Source organism: Leucopleurus acutus (assembly GCF_964270905.1).
Source record: "Leucopleurus acutus genome assembly, chromosome: X".
NCBI classification, from domain to species: domain Eukaryota; kingdom Metazoa; phylum Chordata; class Mammalia; order Artiodactyla; family Delphinidae; genus Leucopleurus; species Leucopleurus acutus.
Genome location: NC_139148.1, coordinates 65,146,747 through 65,163,192, shown reverse-complemented (window position 1 = coordinate 65,163,192; position 16,446 = coordinate 65,146,747). Strand labels below are relative to the sequence as shown.

The following is a 16,446-nucleotide window of genomic DNA, read 5'->3' as shown; positions in this document are numbered from 1 at the left end:
CCCCCTTAACAAATTGATTTTAACTCAAAACTTGATACTGCCTCTTTGAGACAGGTCATGCACTTGTAACAGCTCTCTTTTCTCTCTTTAGTTAATCAGCTGTGTTCAGCGAATACTTATGAACCGAAGGCTCCAGCAGCAGTACAATCAGCAGCAACAGCAGCAAATGACTTATCAACAAGCAACACTGGGTCACCTCATGATGCCAAAGCCTCCAAATTTAATCATGAATCCTTCTAACTACCAGCAGATTGATATGAGAGGAATGTATCAGTCAGTGGCTGGTGGTATGCAGCCACCACCATTACAGCGTGCACCACCCCCAATGAGAAGCAAAAATCCGGGACCTTCCCAAGGGAAATCAATGTGATTTTGCACTAAAAGATTAAAAGATTGCTAAAATCATAGAAAGATCTTTTATTTTTTTAGGAATCAATGACTTAACAGAACTCAACTGTATAAATAGTTTGTTCCCCTTAAATGGCAATCTTCCATATTAGTTTTAAATTTTTTTAATAGGGCATACCATTTCTTCCTGACATTTGTCAGTGATGTTGCCTAGAATCTTCTTACACACACTGAGTACAGAAGATCTTTCAAATTGTTTTCAGTGAAAACAAGTCCTTCCATAACAGTAACAACTCCACAGATTTCCTCTCTAAATTTTTATGCCTGCTTTTAGCGACCATAAAATTGTCATAAATTAATGGATTTATGAAAGAATACAGATTTATATATTCATTCTTTACATATAAAAACACACAGCTGAGTTCTTAGAGTTGATTCCTCAAGTTACGAAATACTTTTGTATAATCCATTTCTTGATTAAAGTGATTGAAATGGTTTTAATGTTCTTTTGACTGAAGTCTGAAACTAGGCTCCTACTTTATCGTGTCTGTGACTGAAAATTAGAAACTAAGGGTTATCTTTGACACAGAATTGTGTGCAATATTCTTAAATACTACTGCTCTAAAACTTGGAGGAGTCTTGCAGTTATCTTAGCATTGTATAAACAGCCTTAAGTACAGCTTAAGAAGAGAATTCCTTTTTCTTCTGTAGTCTTTCTGCCATTTTTTATTTTCAGTTATACGTGCTGAAATAATTACTAGTAAAATTTCAGGGTTGTGGATTATCTTCCACACAAGAATTTTCTCTCTCCTGGCACTAATATAAAGCACATCTCTTAACTGCTTGGTGTCAGTGCTAGTGCTTCATCCTGTTGCTGGCAGTGGGATGTGGACTAACAAAATCAAGTTCTAGCATTTTAGGAGGTTAAGGATGATGTTGTGGTTGTTAGCTTCACACCCTGTTTTATAAACAACATCAAAATGGCAGAACCATTGCTGACTTTAAGTTCACATGAGGAATGTGCTTTAAAACAATTCCCAGTACTGTCAGTATTGTGAAATAATTCCTCCTAAAGATAAGGTTCACTGGCTTCTATGCTCTTCTTTTCTCTCATTAGTATGTTCTTTTTTCCCAACTACATTTTCTTACGTAAATTATGTTTCAAAGCTTGATTTTTTTTTTCAGTTTAGATCTGTGAGGCAATTTTCTGATCAAAATTAATTAATCTCTAATGCCCTTTTATGAGGTTTTACTAGAAAGTCATTACATTGTCATTTCTCTTAATCCAGGCCTGTAAAAATGACTTATAAGCTTATTCATGTACAATTTGGTTGCTTGAGTTTCTTAAAGAAAAAGATTGTTAGACTATGAGAGTCAACTCAACATGGCAAAACTATTTTTGAGATGGTGACGTAACATGTAGTGGAAATGGCCAACGAATTCCAAAAAAGAGAAAGCTGGGTGGAGGATTTGCTCTAGGTATCACTGGATTAGAATGAGGAATGAGTTTAACATTAGCTAAAACTGTTTTGAATTGTTAGGATGATTAAGAGATTTCCACTTTGATCATGAAAAACTAGTGGTAAACGTCCAAGAGTACTAAGTTTGTCATATAGAATTTTGAGGTTTGGTGGATCCACCCTCCACCTTCCCGTGGTGAGTTATCACTAACAAATTCCATGTATTTGGATATTATGCCAGCCATATAATCAAGTTCATTCAATTGGTGTGTGTGGGGGGGGGTGTTTTTACTTTAGAAGAAATGAAAGAGACAAGATTTATGAGATAAATATTTGAAGACAGTATACTTTGGCCAACTGTTATCAGTTGGTATTTCTACAAGTCCAGAATACTTTAAACCTGATTTACTAGACCTGTGAACTTTCATCATGGTCTGATTGCTTGCTCAAAGACATAGGTGTCAAAATTTTAGGCAACCTTCTAAACCTTTTTCATCATTAATGAAACTATGACTTAAAGGATAATACATAGAAGAATGATTTGGAAATAAGAAAGTTTGAGATAAAACTTGGACCACTTTGCATACTCTTCTTCACTTGACATTTTAGCTACATAATATGTACTTTGAGTATAACATCAAGCTTTAACAAATATTTAAAGACAAAATCACATCAATAAGATACTAAAAGGCTCATTTTTATATTTGTTTTAGATGTTTTAAATAGTTGCAATGGCTTAAAAAATGACGATTTAAAATGTTGCTTGTAATACAGTTTTGCCTGCTAAATTCTCCACATTTTGTAACCTGTTTTATTTCTTTGGGTGTAAAGCGTTTTTGCTTAGTATTGTGATATTGTATATGTTTTGTCCCAGTTGTATAGTAATGTTTCAGTCCATCATCCAGCTTTGGCTGCTGAAATCATACAGCTGTGAAGACTTGCCTTTGTTTCTGTTAGACTGCTTTTCAGTTCCGTATTGAGTATCTTAAGTACTGTAGAAAAGATGTCACTTCTTCCTTTAAGGCTGTTTTGTAATATATATAAGGACTGGAATTGTGTTTTTAAAGAAAAGCATTCAAGTATGACAATAATACTATCTGTGTTTTCACCATTCAAAGTGCTGTTTAGTAGTTGAAACTTAAACTATTTAATGTCATTTAATAAAGTGACCAAAATGTGTTGTGCTCTTTATTGCATTTTCACAGCTTTGAAAATCTGTGCACATATTGTTTCATAGAAAATGTATAGCTTTTTATGTGCTATTTAATGGTGGTTCTTTTGCACATTTAGTTATTTAATATTGGGAGGTCAAGAAGTTTGGTTTTTAAATCTGTTATATACTAAATTCTGTAAAAGGAGATCTCAAACCTCAAAAATAATTTACATCCCAGGAAGTCTATGTGTGTTTGTGTTAGTTTTGGTTGTCTGTGTGTAATCCAGTACCATTTCCTGCTTCCCAACTGCTGCGTCACTCATTTAAGTCAAGCAGAGCTACAACTCCACACTTGATACAAAAGCTGCTTACTATCCCGGAGCAATAGCAGGTTGATGGAAACCTTGTTACGTGACCTCCAAAGAAGGTGAATATTTTGTAGTCTTCCCTTAGCTATGCCCATTCTCCCTCTAGTATCATAAAATCAGATACATATTTCTGTACCCTAAACAAAACTTTAAAGAATTAATTACATACCCCAGTAAAAATCGTTTCCTTTGAGGGTGGCATGTTGTGAGATATTTTAACAGTAAAATAGGTCATCCTTTTATGTGCTTATTTCACGAAAAATTATGTTCAGGTTATTCCCCACCTTAGTTCACCAGACTTAATCTCAAGTGACTTTCGGCTATCTCCAAATAAAATCTACCCTTAGAGATGAAAATTCTTCCACCGTTGATTTTTTTTTCAAAAGTATGTAATCTTTGCCAATCTCAAAGGAGTGACCAGAAATGCTTTTTGTCTGTGCAACATTTTATATATGCTGTTATATGGAAGTGAATAAAAATTTAAAAGCCAAAATATATACTGTTCCTAAGCTCAATATCTGCCAGGTAACCAAACTGCCCACATCACTCATGTTGGATCTAATAAGGGAATGGCCTTTGCGGCCCCTAGTTTTACTCCCTAGAGTATGTACTACCATAAAATTTCTGTACAATATATACTGCCACCCTCTCTTTGGAATAACCTTCCTGAAACCATTGTGCCTACTTGGCTGACTATGGAAATCACTCTTCCTCCCCCCACTCTAGGGATCTGTCTTTCTGATAGTGACCACTGCATACCTTCACCAAGGGATGTGTGACAAGGAAGGCAGCATATAAATTGACACCTCTATTAAAAACAATAAAGATAAAGCTTTAAAGGAATGAAAGGGTGAGACAAATCCTAAAATACTCCTCTTTTAATACTCAGAACTGCCACATTTTCCAAGCAGTCTACCCAGCAGCACTCTTCCGCATTCTATTCCTGAACGTTATGCCCTCACTTCTCCTCCCTGATAGAAACACGTTAAGGGAGGGGGAGCTTGGCTCCAATCTCCTTTGGGTAATCATATCAGATGACTACTGAGAGACTTCTACCTATTAAGTAGACTCAGCCCCCTGCCTATAGTTCTCACATCAGATATGTGCTGGTTTTCAAGAAAGGTGACGAGAGATGACTTATCAGATGCAAGGATGGGATTTGTTTCAGGTATATGAGGAGAAAGTGTAGTATTGAAAGAAAAAGAACAAAGGTTAGAGAAGGATCGGGAAAGACAGACTAGATTGGAGTGGATTGATGGAGGACCTTGAAATCCTGAATGAGTAATTCAATACGGAGGATAACAAGGGTTTGTGAGGGAGCAGATGTGTTCAAAGTAGCAGGTAAAGATAGTGATTTGGGCAGGGGTAATTTGAATGGTTAGGTGAAGAAAGATTGCAGACAGGAAGATGGATAATTAGGCATTCAGTGACCAGACTACTGACAATTTTAAGGACAAAAGGCACAGTCATCAGAGCTTGTATAGGATAGTGAACTTCTTAAATTGTAAGAAAAACCTTATTTCCTTTTACCCTTCCCCAAGGAGCCCAATTTGTTCAGGATTTCTGATTTTACATGCAAAAGTTCACTTACTCTTTGTTTACCCTCTCAAACATAGTGATAAATGCGTTAATGGCATTCATGTTCTTTCACAATTTTTCGTTACTCCTAATTAACCCGTATACATTATTTGCAGAAAGTGAGTTTGGTCCATTTAAGTCGAGTGTAATTCTACATCTTTCCTCAAGCTAACTCTTCAAAGGGCTAAATCCATTCCTGTTACTTTTCCTTGAGACCCATCCATTCCAAGGGCTAGTATCTCAGTTGGTAATGTTATATTTATAATCTTCCCTTGTTATTTTCAAAGTGCTTTGTGCTTATTACGTGTTAGCCTGTGTACAACATACCTGTGAGAAAAGTGAGGAGAGTAGTTACATTTTCCTCGTGACAGTTAAGCTAAAAGACCAAAATCAAATCTATTGGCACTTAGGATGCAGGAGACATATTCTAGTCAATTTATCTGAGCCTTTCATGTCTCATTTGGAAAATGGGACTATAATAATACCTTACTTTCTTGAAGGCAGGAGACTGGACCAGGTGATTTCTTGAGGTCCTTTTCAGCTCCAAGAGTTAGGGTTTAGCTGTGAGCAAAGCACAGTTTGAAGCCAAAAGGCAATGTTTATCTAAAGTTACACAGTAAGTTTGTGAACAATTAGAAATCCCTTCCCTTTAGCTAACCCTCTCCCCTACTAAGCTATACCTTTTCTTTTCCTCTGCTTAGAAAAATGAGAGGTCTGACAGGCGTTTTAATGACAAAGCAGGTAAGTCAAGTTGTAATTGGCTCTAATTACCACTTCCACAAGCTGTAACGTCCTCTATCTTTTGCCCAGGGGCACTCTCAGAGCTGTGTTTCTTACTGCTTCTGGAACTCTGCAGAAAATGAAAAAACATGTTTAAGGATCTGATTCTTATAGCTTTGTCACCTGATTGGGTTATATATTATACATGACAAAACATCAAGATAAATATAAATCCGCTTTTGTAAAGTCAGCTTTTAAGCAAATAATTGGTAACTTCCCATTTGATTGTTCATAACTGTAAAGCCCAAATTAGGCCGATATTTAAATTGTCTGGTCTGGACAAAGTTTATAGTGAGTAGGAGGCAATATTTGCTTATATTGACTCTTACGTAACAACGCATATGGCATACTTTTTGAGATGTAGGTTTTATAATAGTCAAATCTTGTGACAAAAACTACAAAAACTAATAGAAGAGTGAAATAGTGATCATTTTTTTCTGTAGCTGCTTGTCCCCACCTGCCAGTAGCAAAGCAGGTAGAAGCTTGTGTCTGGCCTGCTGAATACATTTCAATGAAAACAAAACCAAACAAAAAAGAAAAATGGTTAATATAAATCATTTGAGGTATTGTTCGTTCATTACCAGCTCTTGGTAGGTTTTCAATAATATACAGCATAGAGGTTGGCCTTCAAAGGCTTTAGTGATACAGGCTTGCTTGGACCCTATCCTTAGCAAAGTAAACCTATTTTTCTATTAGCAAGTGATTCTGTCCTATCTTTCCATATCTTGCACACTCCACCGTATGTGCTAAGCTCAAATGAAGTACCTGCCTGCAATTTTTTTCCCTTTCTCCAAACTATCATCTCCCCACACCTCACCACACACACATCCCTTTATATTCTAATACCTCAGTGTCTGTGTGTGTGTAGGGGAATTATAGAATTATAATTTATAAATTATCATTTAGAATTATAATTTATAATTGTAATTATAGAATATTCTATAATTATAGAATAATTATGGGATAATTATTCTATAATTATAGAATTGTAATTTATAAATTATACTTTATTATAATAAATTATACTTTATTATAATAAATTATACATTAGAATTATAATTTATAATTATAATTCTATAATTATAGAATCATACAGTGCTAAAGATGGTAGGGGTCTTAGAGACCCTGTAGCCTATCCCTCTCCCTTTATAGTCGGGAAAAACAAAGGTCCAGAGAGGGGAAGAGATACCCAAGGGCACCCACGTCTTCTAGCCTCTATTCCACTTCTCATTCCACTCTGTTCAGATGCTTCCTATTACACTTGTATTCCAATTCAATTTTTTTTCAATCTGTCAGACCACGTTAAGCAAATTTTCAGAATAACTGGTACTGAACTAAACTTTAAAATGAGAACTGTTTGTGGGAAGTAGAGGGGTATGTGAACCAAGATGACGGAAACAAATTCCTGTGTGATAACTGTACAATGGGATCTTTATTTGTTTCTTCTTTCACCACACTCAGCACAGTTTAGACCAATAGGATCTGGAAGCACTGTTCTGCTTTCTGGATCTCAGTGTCCTTCAGAGCCAAGGATGGAATAATTCAGCCTTCCTCAGATGAGGTAGATTGATGTACCAAGTACTTCAAAATCCTCTATTTCAAATGAGAAATGCTGCTGTATTCACAAGGGAACAAAACAAAGTTCTGTGTTAGTGTAGTGACATCTGTCAGGATAGGGGCAACTAACTATTCTTGAGTTATAGAGATGTGCCAGAAGGATCATGAATAGTCATATTTCCAAAGAACTAAGAAACAGCAAAATGATCTTAATATGCTAGAATTTGGGAGCCAGGTTCTATTTTTATAAACTTGGACAAGTTACTTCACCTCTCTGAATCTTCTCTTGCATAGCAATATTTATTGAATGCCTATTATGTGTCAGGCACTATGACTAGTCACTTTTATAATTGTGTTTTACAGATGAGGAAATAGGTTTAAAATAATTAAATTATTCACTCAGTGGCACATGACTAACTGGAAGAGGCAGGATTCTGTTTTTGCCATTGAACAAGCTTGTTTTCAGGGCACTTCCTTCTGTCTCTCTTCGGTGGTGCCTAGAGGGTTTAGCTTTATCCTTTCATTTCCTTCTGTGATCCAAATAGAAGTGTCTGAAAAATCCAGTGTGAGTACTTTGAAATTCTTGTTTTAAGATATCAGAACTCATTTTTAATACAGTGGCTTCCTCACAAGTCCAATTAAGCACCAATTGAGAATCCTAAAGATAGAACTATTCTGAACTAAGTTTATTTTTCATTTTTCCACCTGGTAAAGTCTAGGTACCATTCAAGCAAGGCCTTAAAAGAGCTAGAATATGGACATGCAGAGACTGAGGAGAAGGGCATCTCAGAGGAAACAGCAAACACAAACACAAACACAAACACATGTAGGCAGCAAAGAACAGAACTCAGGATAGTTCTAGGAAATGCCATGCTTCTGTACTTGTGCACAGAAGGTCAAAGCCCCATTTAAGCCAATAGTTTCTGGAATACACAAATTGTAATTAAATGGCATGGTAGGCTGAATAATGATCCCCCAAAGATATCCACCTCCTAATCACAGAACCTGTGAATGTTAAGTTACTTGGCAAAGGAGAATTAAGATTACAGGAATTAAGGTTGCTAATCAACTGATCTTGAAATGGGAGCACCTCCTGGATTATCTGGTGGGTCCAATGTAATCACAAGGGTCCTTAAAAGTGGAAGAGGGAGGCAGAGGTAGAGTTACAGGCAGGTGTGACAAGGAACGAGAGGTTCAGAGAGATGCAATGCTGCAGGCTTTGAAGGTGGTTGGGAAGGGTCATGAGGCAAGGAATGTGTGTGGCCTTTTTCCTGGTGGTGCTCGGAAAGGCCAAGGAGAATTCTCACCTAGAATTTCCAAAAGGGAACGCAGCTCTGCCAACACCTTGATTTTAGCCCAGTGAGACCTGCTTCAGACTTCTATCCTACCTGCCGAACTGTAAGATAATAAACAGGTGTTGTTGTAAGCCACTAGGTTAGTGGTGATTTGTTACAACAGAAACAAGAAACTAATCAAATGGTTATTTGTGTGATTACTTGATTAATGTCTTGCTCCCCTGCTAGATATGTGAGCTCTTTAAGGGCAGAACCCTTATTTTGCTCACTTTAATATCCTCAGCACCTGACACAGAAAAAGTATGAGATAGTTTGATGAATTGGTGTGTGAATGTCTTGGTGGTCATATATTACCTGAGAAAATTATGGCAATGTTAATACCATCAATGTCTGTTTCTGTGTCCCTAAATGTATATGTATGTCTGTTTCTCTGCCTTTTTCTTTGGGTCTCTTTGTCTTTCTCCTTCACCTTCTTTAGTCGCCCTTCTCTCTTCCTGACTTCTTTTTTTTTAATATAAATTTATTTATTTATTTTTGGCTGCGTTGGGTCTTTGTTGCTGTGCGTGGGCTTTCTCTAGTTGCGGTGAGCAGGGGCTACTCTTCGTTGCGGTGCACGGGCTTCTCATTGCAGTGGCTTCTCTTGCTGTGGAGCACGGGCTCTAGGTGCATGGGCTTCAGTAGTTGTGACATGTGGGCTCTAGAGCACAGGCTCAGTAGTTGTGGCACACAGGCTCAGTTGCTCCACGGCATGTGGAATCTTCCCAGGCCAGGGCTCGAACCCATGTCCCCTGCGTTGGCAGGCAGATTCTTAACCACTGCGCCACCAGGGAAGCCCCTCTTCCTGACTTCTGTCCCTATTTCTTAATTGGCCATAACAAAGAACTGAAGTACATCTTGTAATTCTCTATTATGTTTATGGAATAAGGTCATATTCTGTTCATGGTTTTTAAAAAGAAATAAGTTATATAGTTCATTGCACTGAAAAAATTGCTTTCTACTCAAGGGCCCCCTTCATTTATTACCTGTTTAATCGACATCAGTGGGTGAGTGACCCTTGATAGAAGTTTCTCATTTCTGACTTAGGAGGGTGTATAGAAACCAGGGGCAGAAACATCCCACAGAAGCTATGCCTTTGTACCTGATGGTGGGAACTCATTCCCTGATTGCATGGCCCACATTAGCCAGATAACATAATTTCCTCTCTTCTGAGAGGAAATTGTTTGACCTTGTGTACTTAGAAGAAATTGGATCCCCCCTTAGGATCAGAATTATTTAGTCTTTTCCCTGGTTCCATCTGCCGGCTACTGAGTTTGATCATAAAGATGTTTAATGTTTGAATGGTATGCACTTGGAATCCTGAGGAAAGCATTGGACCTATTGTTAATCCACAAAGCTCAGCCTGTTCCATGAAGTAGAATGGCCTAAGGAAAGGTAAAACTTTTGGTGGGAAAGTCTTGAAATTTCTAATGTTCAAGAACATTTAGGAAAATCTTCATTCCTAGAATTGAAAGGACCTGTGCTAGTCCAGTGCTTCTCAAATTTTAATGTATGTGCAAATCACCCAGGGAGCTCATTAAACTTTAGATTCTGATACAGTAGGTCTGAGGTAGGGTCCAAGAATTTGCATTTCTAACAAGCTATCAGGTGATGTTGATTCTTCTGGTCCAGGGACCACACTTTGAGGAGCAAGAGGACAGCGGATCTAGGACAATCAGAGCTAGAGTATCTGCATTCTGCATAGGGGAACCAGAAGGTGGTCATTTCTAGAACCAGAGCCTCACAGAAGGTGTCTGAGCGCCCCTCTCCTTTCAAGCAGATGGAGGGCTTAGGTCTCTCATATGCTGGGCCCCCAGAATCAGGGGCTGAGGCAGAGTACAGCGAGTCTGGCCTTCCCTGTGTGTGTGTGTAGGGGGTTAAGGAAAGTGAGGCAAGCACGTGTATTAGGGTAATTAACCCTAGCTGCCACAGAGACAAAGCTCAAAAGCTCAGCCAAAGTACTTGCCTGACCCCTTGCTGTATGCGGGCACACATACTGAAAGACAATTTGAAAACCATTATTGAATGAATAGAAAAATGTCCAGAATGATATACACCAGAGTGTTAAAGATGATAGGGAATTTTGTTTTCTTATTTTTTGCTAATCTTTATTTTCTGATTTTTCTGTAGCAAAAAAATACTTGTATAATTTTTCAAAAGCTACTTTTAAAAAGGGCACATCTATCACTTTTACAATAAGGAAAAAGGTTTGCCAAAAGCAAAACAAACCCAATCATATCCTGCATGTGCGTTTTGCTTAAATAATAATAATAATCTAATACTTATCAAGTACTTACCATACTCTAGTTACTGTTCTAAGTGTTTTAGAAATATTATCTCATTTATTACTTGCAAGAATCCTGAGGTAGTTACCGTAATTTTTCCCATTTTTCCATTGAGAAAACTGAGGCACAAAGAGGTTAGGTGACTTTAATTAATTTTGAATAAAAATGGCAAAGCCAGAATATGAACCCAGGCACTGATGGCTACAGAGCCTGTGCTCTTAAACATTACTTTATATGACCTCCATTAAAGTACATACATAGCATCTTTTTTAGACCTCGAAGTCTCTGCTACCCTAAAAATAAACACAAAGTGTTCTTTATTTACTTCTTCCTCAAGCCATGGCCCTATCTCCCTTCTTCTCTTTTCTGCTAAACCTCTTGAAAGCGTGGTCTGTACTTGCTGCCTACAGTTCCCCTCACCATTCTCTTCATTCCTCAGGTCCAGCAATATGCCTTCTACTCCTACTCCTCCACAGAAGATATCAATACTTTCTTGACAGGAACCCATGATATCCAAATCACCATAACCATATAACTTTTTCTCAAAAAGAAAAGCCCACAACTCTATGGACTGGAGTCACAACAAAGTCATGATCTCTAAATTCAGCTGTCTAGAAACCCTTCTAAGTGTCCCTAATCAGCTGCCTACTACCTTCCTCTCCATGCTCAGGAGATGGTGCCTCCCAGTTCACTTTGAATGACAAGAGCATCAAGTCAGAACTTCTCGACCACCTTTCCACCCAGTCTCCTTCAAAAACTTACCTTTCCTTTTCCCTTCTCTCGTGTTTCAGTGTCTCCCTTCTGTCAATAAATGAATTCTTCCACCTGTGCTATGGAGCCAAGTTCCTCCCTCTTCCTTAGAGATTTGGCTCCATCCATCATCCCCTCTTTCTCCTATACCTTCCTTCAACCTCCAGCTCCCCAACTCTGATCTCTTCCTGATGCGATAACTGCAGTAGCCTCTTGGTTAGTCTCCCCACCCATACAATCCATCTTCCACGCTGCAGTCAGAATGATCTTATTAAAACACAAATCTGACCATGTTACATTTCCTTAGGTTGCTTCCCACCATATAGCTCATATAGTACATTTGCCACTAAACTCCTAAAAGTGATCAAAACTGCTAGAGGGCTCGGCCTCATTAGCCTAGGAGTTCTGCCCTTCCCATCCAGATTTGCCTTGAGGAGCAGTGTGGGTGCGGGTCAGGAGTGTGGGGCAGGGGTGGGGGTGGGGACTCGTGATTGTTTTCTCTGTCAGTTAGCCTCAGGGTTTTGAGTCATTACTGTGCAGTCAATCACCGTATTACACTATTACACTGTAAGCCCCCACCCCGTCAAGTCAAGCCAAGTCAAAGAAAATTTGTTAGCACCTACTCAGTACCCTGCACTGTGTTGGATATGATAAAAAGTTACAGAGAACTTGCTGGTCTAGATCCTGGCATTAAGAAGCCTAGGTATGTGTGTGTTTATGTCCCATTTATGAAGTATCTTTATGCCAGGCACTATCCTAGGTTATTTACACCCATAATGTCATTTAGTCCTGTATTATTGCCACCTTTTTATAGATGAGGAAACTGAGCCTTGCCAAAGGTCACAGAAGAAGAACGTGGAACACACGGGTTTCAAATCCAAGTCTGCCACCTGCAAAGCCCCTTCTTTTTCTTTTATGGCACTTCTTGCAACCTGCTTGGAAAGATAGAGCTGATGATCTTGATATGAAGACAGCACACTGGAGCAGTATATGATCAAGTGGTAATGTGTGGTATAGGTAAAAACAAAATGATGTGATACAAAGAGTCTAGGATTGATGTTCAGTAAACTATGGAGCCAGTTTTGATTCTGTCACTAATTAGGTATGTGCCCTTAAATATATTACCCTCTTTGGGTGTCAGTCTCCCCATCTGAAGAAATGCAAATGGTTTTTAAACAAATAGAAAGATGCTTAATCTCAGTCATAAAATGCAAATGAGCTAAAACAAATACAATTTTCATCTATGTTTCATTGGCAAAGATAAAACAATTGTTTATTTTGTTGACAAGATCATGGGGAAACAGGCACCCTCATAAATTATTGGTGGTCGTATAAACTGGTACAACCTCACTGAAGGATAATTTGGCACTAACTACTGAAATTTAAAATGCTCATCACATTTGTCCCAGAACATTTCAGTTTTAGAAATTTATCTTACAGATATACTCACATATGTGCACAAAGATATATGTTTAAGTATATTCACTTGAATGTTGGTCATAGTGACAGAAGACTAGAAACAACCTAAATGCCCATTGATGGGGGACTGATTAAATACTGTAATGGCCTCAAGGCACTATAGATAATTATACATGCCCACTGTAGAAAAGTTAGAAAAATATAGAAGATAAAGATCATAAAAACCTACTGCTCAGAGACAAGTGCTCAACATTTTGTCTCCTTTACCTCTATTATTTTTTCTATTCATATTATGTATGTATGGTATATTTACATGATTGAGATCATAGTGTAATACAATTCCATATTCTGCTTTTCCCTTTAAATTATCCTGAGAGAATATTTCTATGTCATTAAAATATTTATCATGGACTGCAGAATGATTGATCACAATAATGTACTGTAATTTATAGCTATTCTTCTATTGTTGGAAAGTTAGTTTTCTTTTTCTTTTATAAATAATGTTGCAAAGAACATCGATTGCATTTTAGAAGAATTACTGGGTCAAAAAACATGAAAAATGTAAAGTTCTGGATTTATATTATCAAGTTGCATCATCAGTATTTTCTCAACAGCAGTATATGATTGAAACTAGTTCTCTGCACCCTTGCTGGTTTTAAGTATTATTATATTTTTAAAAACTTTCTTAATTTCATAAGGAAAATATATTTCATTGTTTTGCATTTCATTAATTACTTGTGAGGTTGAAGTATGTTGCTTATGATTTTTACAAATTGTATATCTTCTTTTGTGAATTGTCTGTATATTTTCTTTACCCATATTCGATTGGAAGCTTAGTGTTTTTGTTATATATTTGTATGGGTCCTATAGTCAGTATGTTAATGATAATAACTTTTTAAAATTTTATGGCAAATGTTTCCCCAGTTTTTTTAAGCTTTTAATTTTATTATTTTTTTTATATTTAGCAGTTAACAAACTTCTTGATTTTTTTCCCTAATGATTCCATCCTTTACTTGTATGTTTAGGAAGTTCTTTAAGAACTAGAGAAATTTGGACATATTGAAAGGGAAAGGCTATGTGGAGGAGTTGGAATCAAGCGTGCAGAGGAAGGACATAACTTTCAGAGATGGAGGAACACTATCTGAAAGAGGAAGAAAGGGAAAATGAGTCTAAAGCCTGCTTGAAAAAGATTAAAGGAGACCTAAATAAATGGAAAGACGTCCCATGGTCAGGGACTGGAAGATTTAATATTATTAAGATGGCAACACCCCCCAAATTGATCTACAGATTCATCACAATCTCTATCAAAATCCCAGATGGTTTCTTTGTAAAAAATTTACAAGCTGATCCTAAAATTCATATGGAATTGCAAGGGGCCCAGAATAGCCAAAACAGTCTTGAAAAAGAAGAACAAAGTGGAGGACTCCTACATCATGATTTCAAAACTTACAAAAAATCTACAGTAATTTTGATTGTGTGGTACTAGCATAAGGATAGACACATACATAGATGGATAGAATTGAGAATGGAGAAGTAAACCCATACATCTATGGTCAATTGATTATCCACAAGAGTGCCAAGACTATTCAGTGGGGAAAGAATAGTCTTTTCAGCATACGGTGCCATGACATTTAGTATACACATGCAAAAGAATGAAGTTGGGTCTCTACCTCATCCCATATACTGTGTCCAGAATATATAAAGAAATCATTTTTTTCTTTTTAAGTCTCTTATTTGTTTCTATTTCATCTTATACTCTTTTTTAAAATTTATTTTACAAACCCTTGTGTCGAGGGCTGACTTTCAATAGATTGTGGCAAGGGAGCTGCTCTGCTACATACGAAACCCTGACCCAGAAGCAGGTTGTCTACGAATGGTTTAGCACCAGGTTCCCCACGTATAAAGAAATTTTATAATTCAATAATAAAAAGACATAAAACTCTATTAAAGATGGACAGATAATCTGAATAGACATTTCTCCAAGAAAAATATACGAATGGCCAATAAGCACATGAAAAGATGCTCAACAGGAAAATGCAAATCAAAACGACAGTGGGATGCCATTTCACATCCACTAGGATTGCTACAATAAAAAAAGATGGAAAATAACAAGTGATAGTGAAGATATGAAGAAATTGGAACCCTCTTACATTGTTGGTGGGAATGGAAAATGGCACAGCCTCTTTGAAAAAGTGTTTGGCAGTTTCTCAAATGGTTGACCATAGAGGTACCATATAACTCAGCAATGCTATTCCTAGCAATTCTATTCCTATAAAAAGAAATGCAGTATTAACACATGCTGCAATACGGATGAACCTTCAAAACATTATGTTACATGAAAGAAGCCAGTCACAAAACACCACATATTCTATGATTCCATTTATATGAAATGTTCAAAATAGGAAAATCCATAGAGACAAAGTAGATTAGGGGGTCACCAGAGGCTGGGAGGAGGAAGTAATGAGGTTTCAGAGTTTTTGTTTGGGGTGATGAAGAATTTTGGAAATAGAAGGTGATGATGGTTACATAACACTGTGAATGTAATTAATGGCCCTGAATTGTACACTTGAAAATGGTTAAAATGGCAAATTTTGTTATATATATTTTACCACCATAAAAAATTCAAAAAACTGTTTTCTTTAAAAGAAAAAGGCCAGGACTTCCCTGGTGGTCCAGTGGTTAAGAATCCACCTTCCACTGCAGGGGACGTGGGTTCAATCCCTGGTCAGGGAACTAAGATTCCACATGCGTGGACAACTAAGCCCGCATGCCACAACTACTGAGCTCACGCACCTCAACAAGAGAGCCTGCATGCCGCAAACTACAGAGCCCACGTGCTCTGGAGCCCTGCGCCACAACTAGAGAGAGAAAACCCGCACGCCACAAGTAGAGAGAAGCCCGTGTGCCACAGCGAAATATCCTGTGAGCCGCAACTAAGGCCCAATGCAGCCAAAAAAATTAAGAAAATTTAAAAAAAGAAAATATACAAATGGCCAATAAAAGAAAAAAAGAAAGAAAGAAAGAGGCCAAACTAAACAATACCAAAAAATGAATGCTAGGAAGCCACTACTAGATGGCTTAGGTCTTAGTAAAACATGAGGGAGGTTTCATCTACAGAGAGAGACCAGAGAATGCCTGATCTGGAACAGTCTGGAGCTGAGAGCTAGAGACGAATGGAGATTTGTAATATCTCACATGAAAAATGCAGTGTTTGCCACCTATTTTCTTGATAAGAATTCCTTGGGGACTTAAATATACAGATCAGTGATTCTCAAAGAGTAGTCTAAGGATTCTTGGGGGTCCATGATGTCCTTTCTTTCCTAATTACAGATCTAGGAGAGGCCAGATTTTCTCCCCATATTTCAGCCAAAAGAACATATAGCAACAAATTGAATGCAGAAGCAGATATAAGAATTC

The 16,446-nt window shown here is 37.4% G+C and overlaps 1 protein-coding gene across 10 annotated transcripts in view; it reads left to right on the top strand.

Moving 5' to 3' along the window:
* Positions 1–3,352, top strand: part of ATRX (ATRX chromatin remodeler) — a 248,863-nt gene extending 245,511 nt beyond the window's left edge. For all 10 annotated transcript variants that reach the window (XM_082865330.1, XM_082865334.1, XM_082865333.1 and 7 more), the window contains one exon: positions 92–3,352. In XM_082865330.1, coding sequence (XP_082721456.1) covers positions 92–370 — 279 coding nt within the window. In that variant the 3' untranslated portion in view covers positions 371–3,352. The remainder of the gene's footprint in view (positions 1–91) is intronic.
* Positions 3,353–16,446: the final 13,094 nt, after the last annotated feature.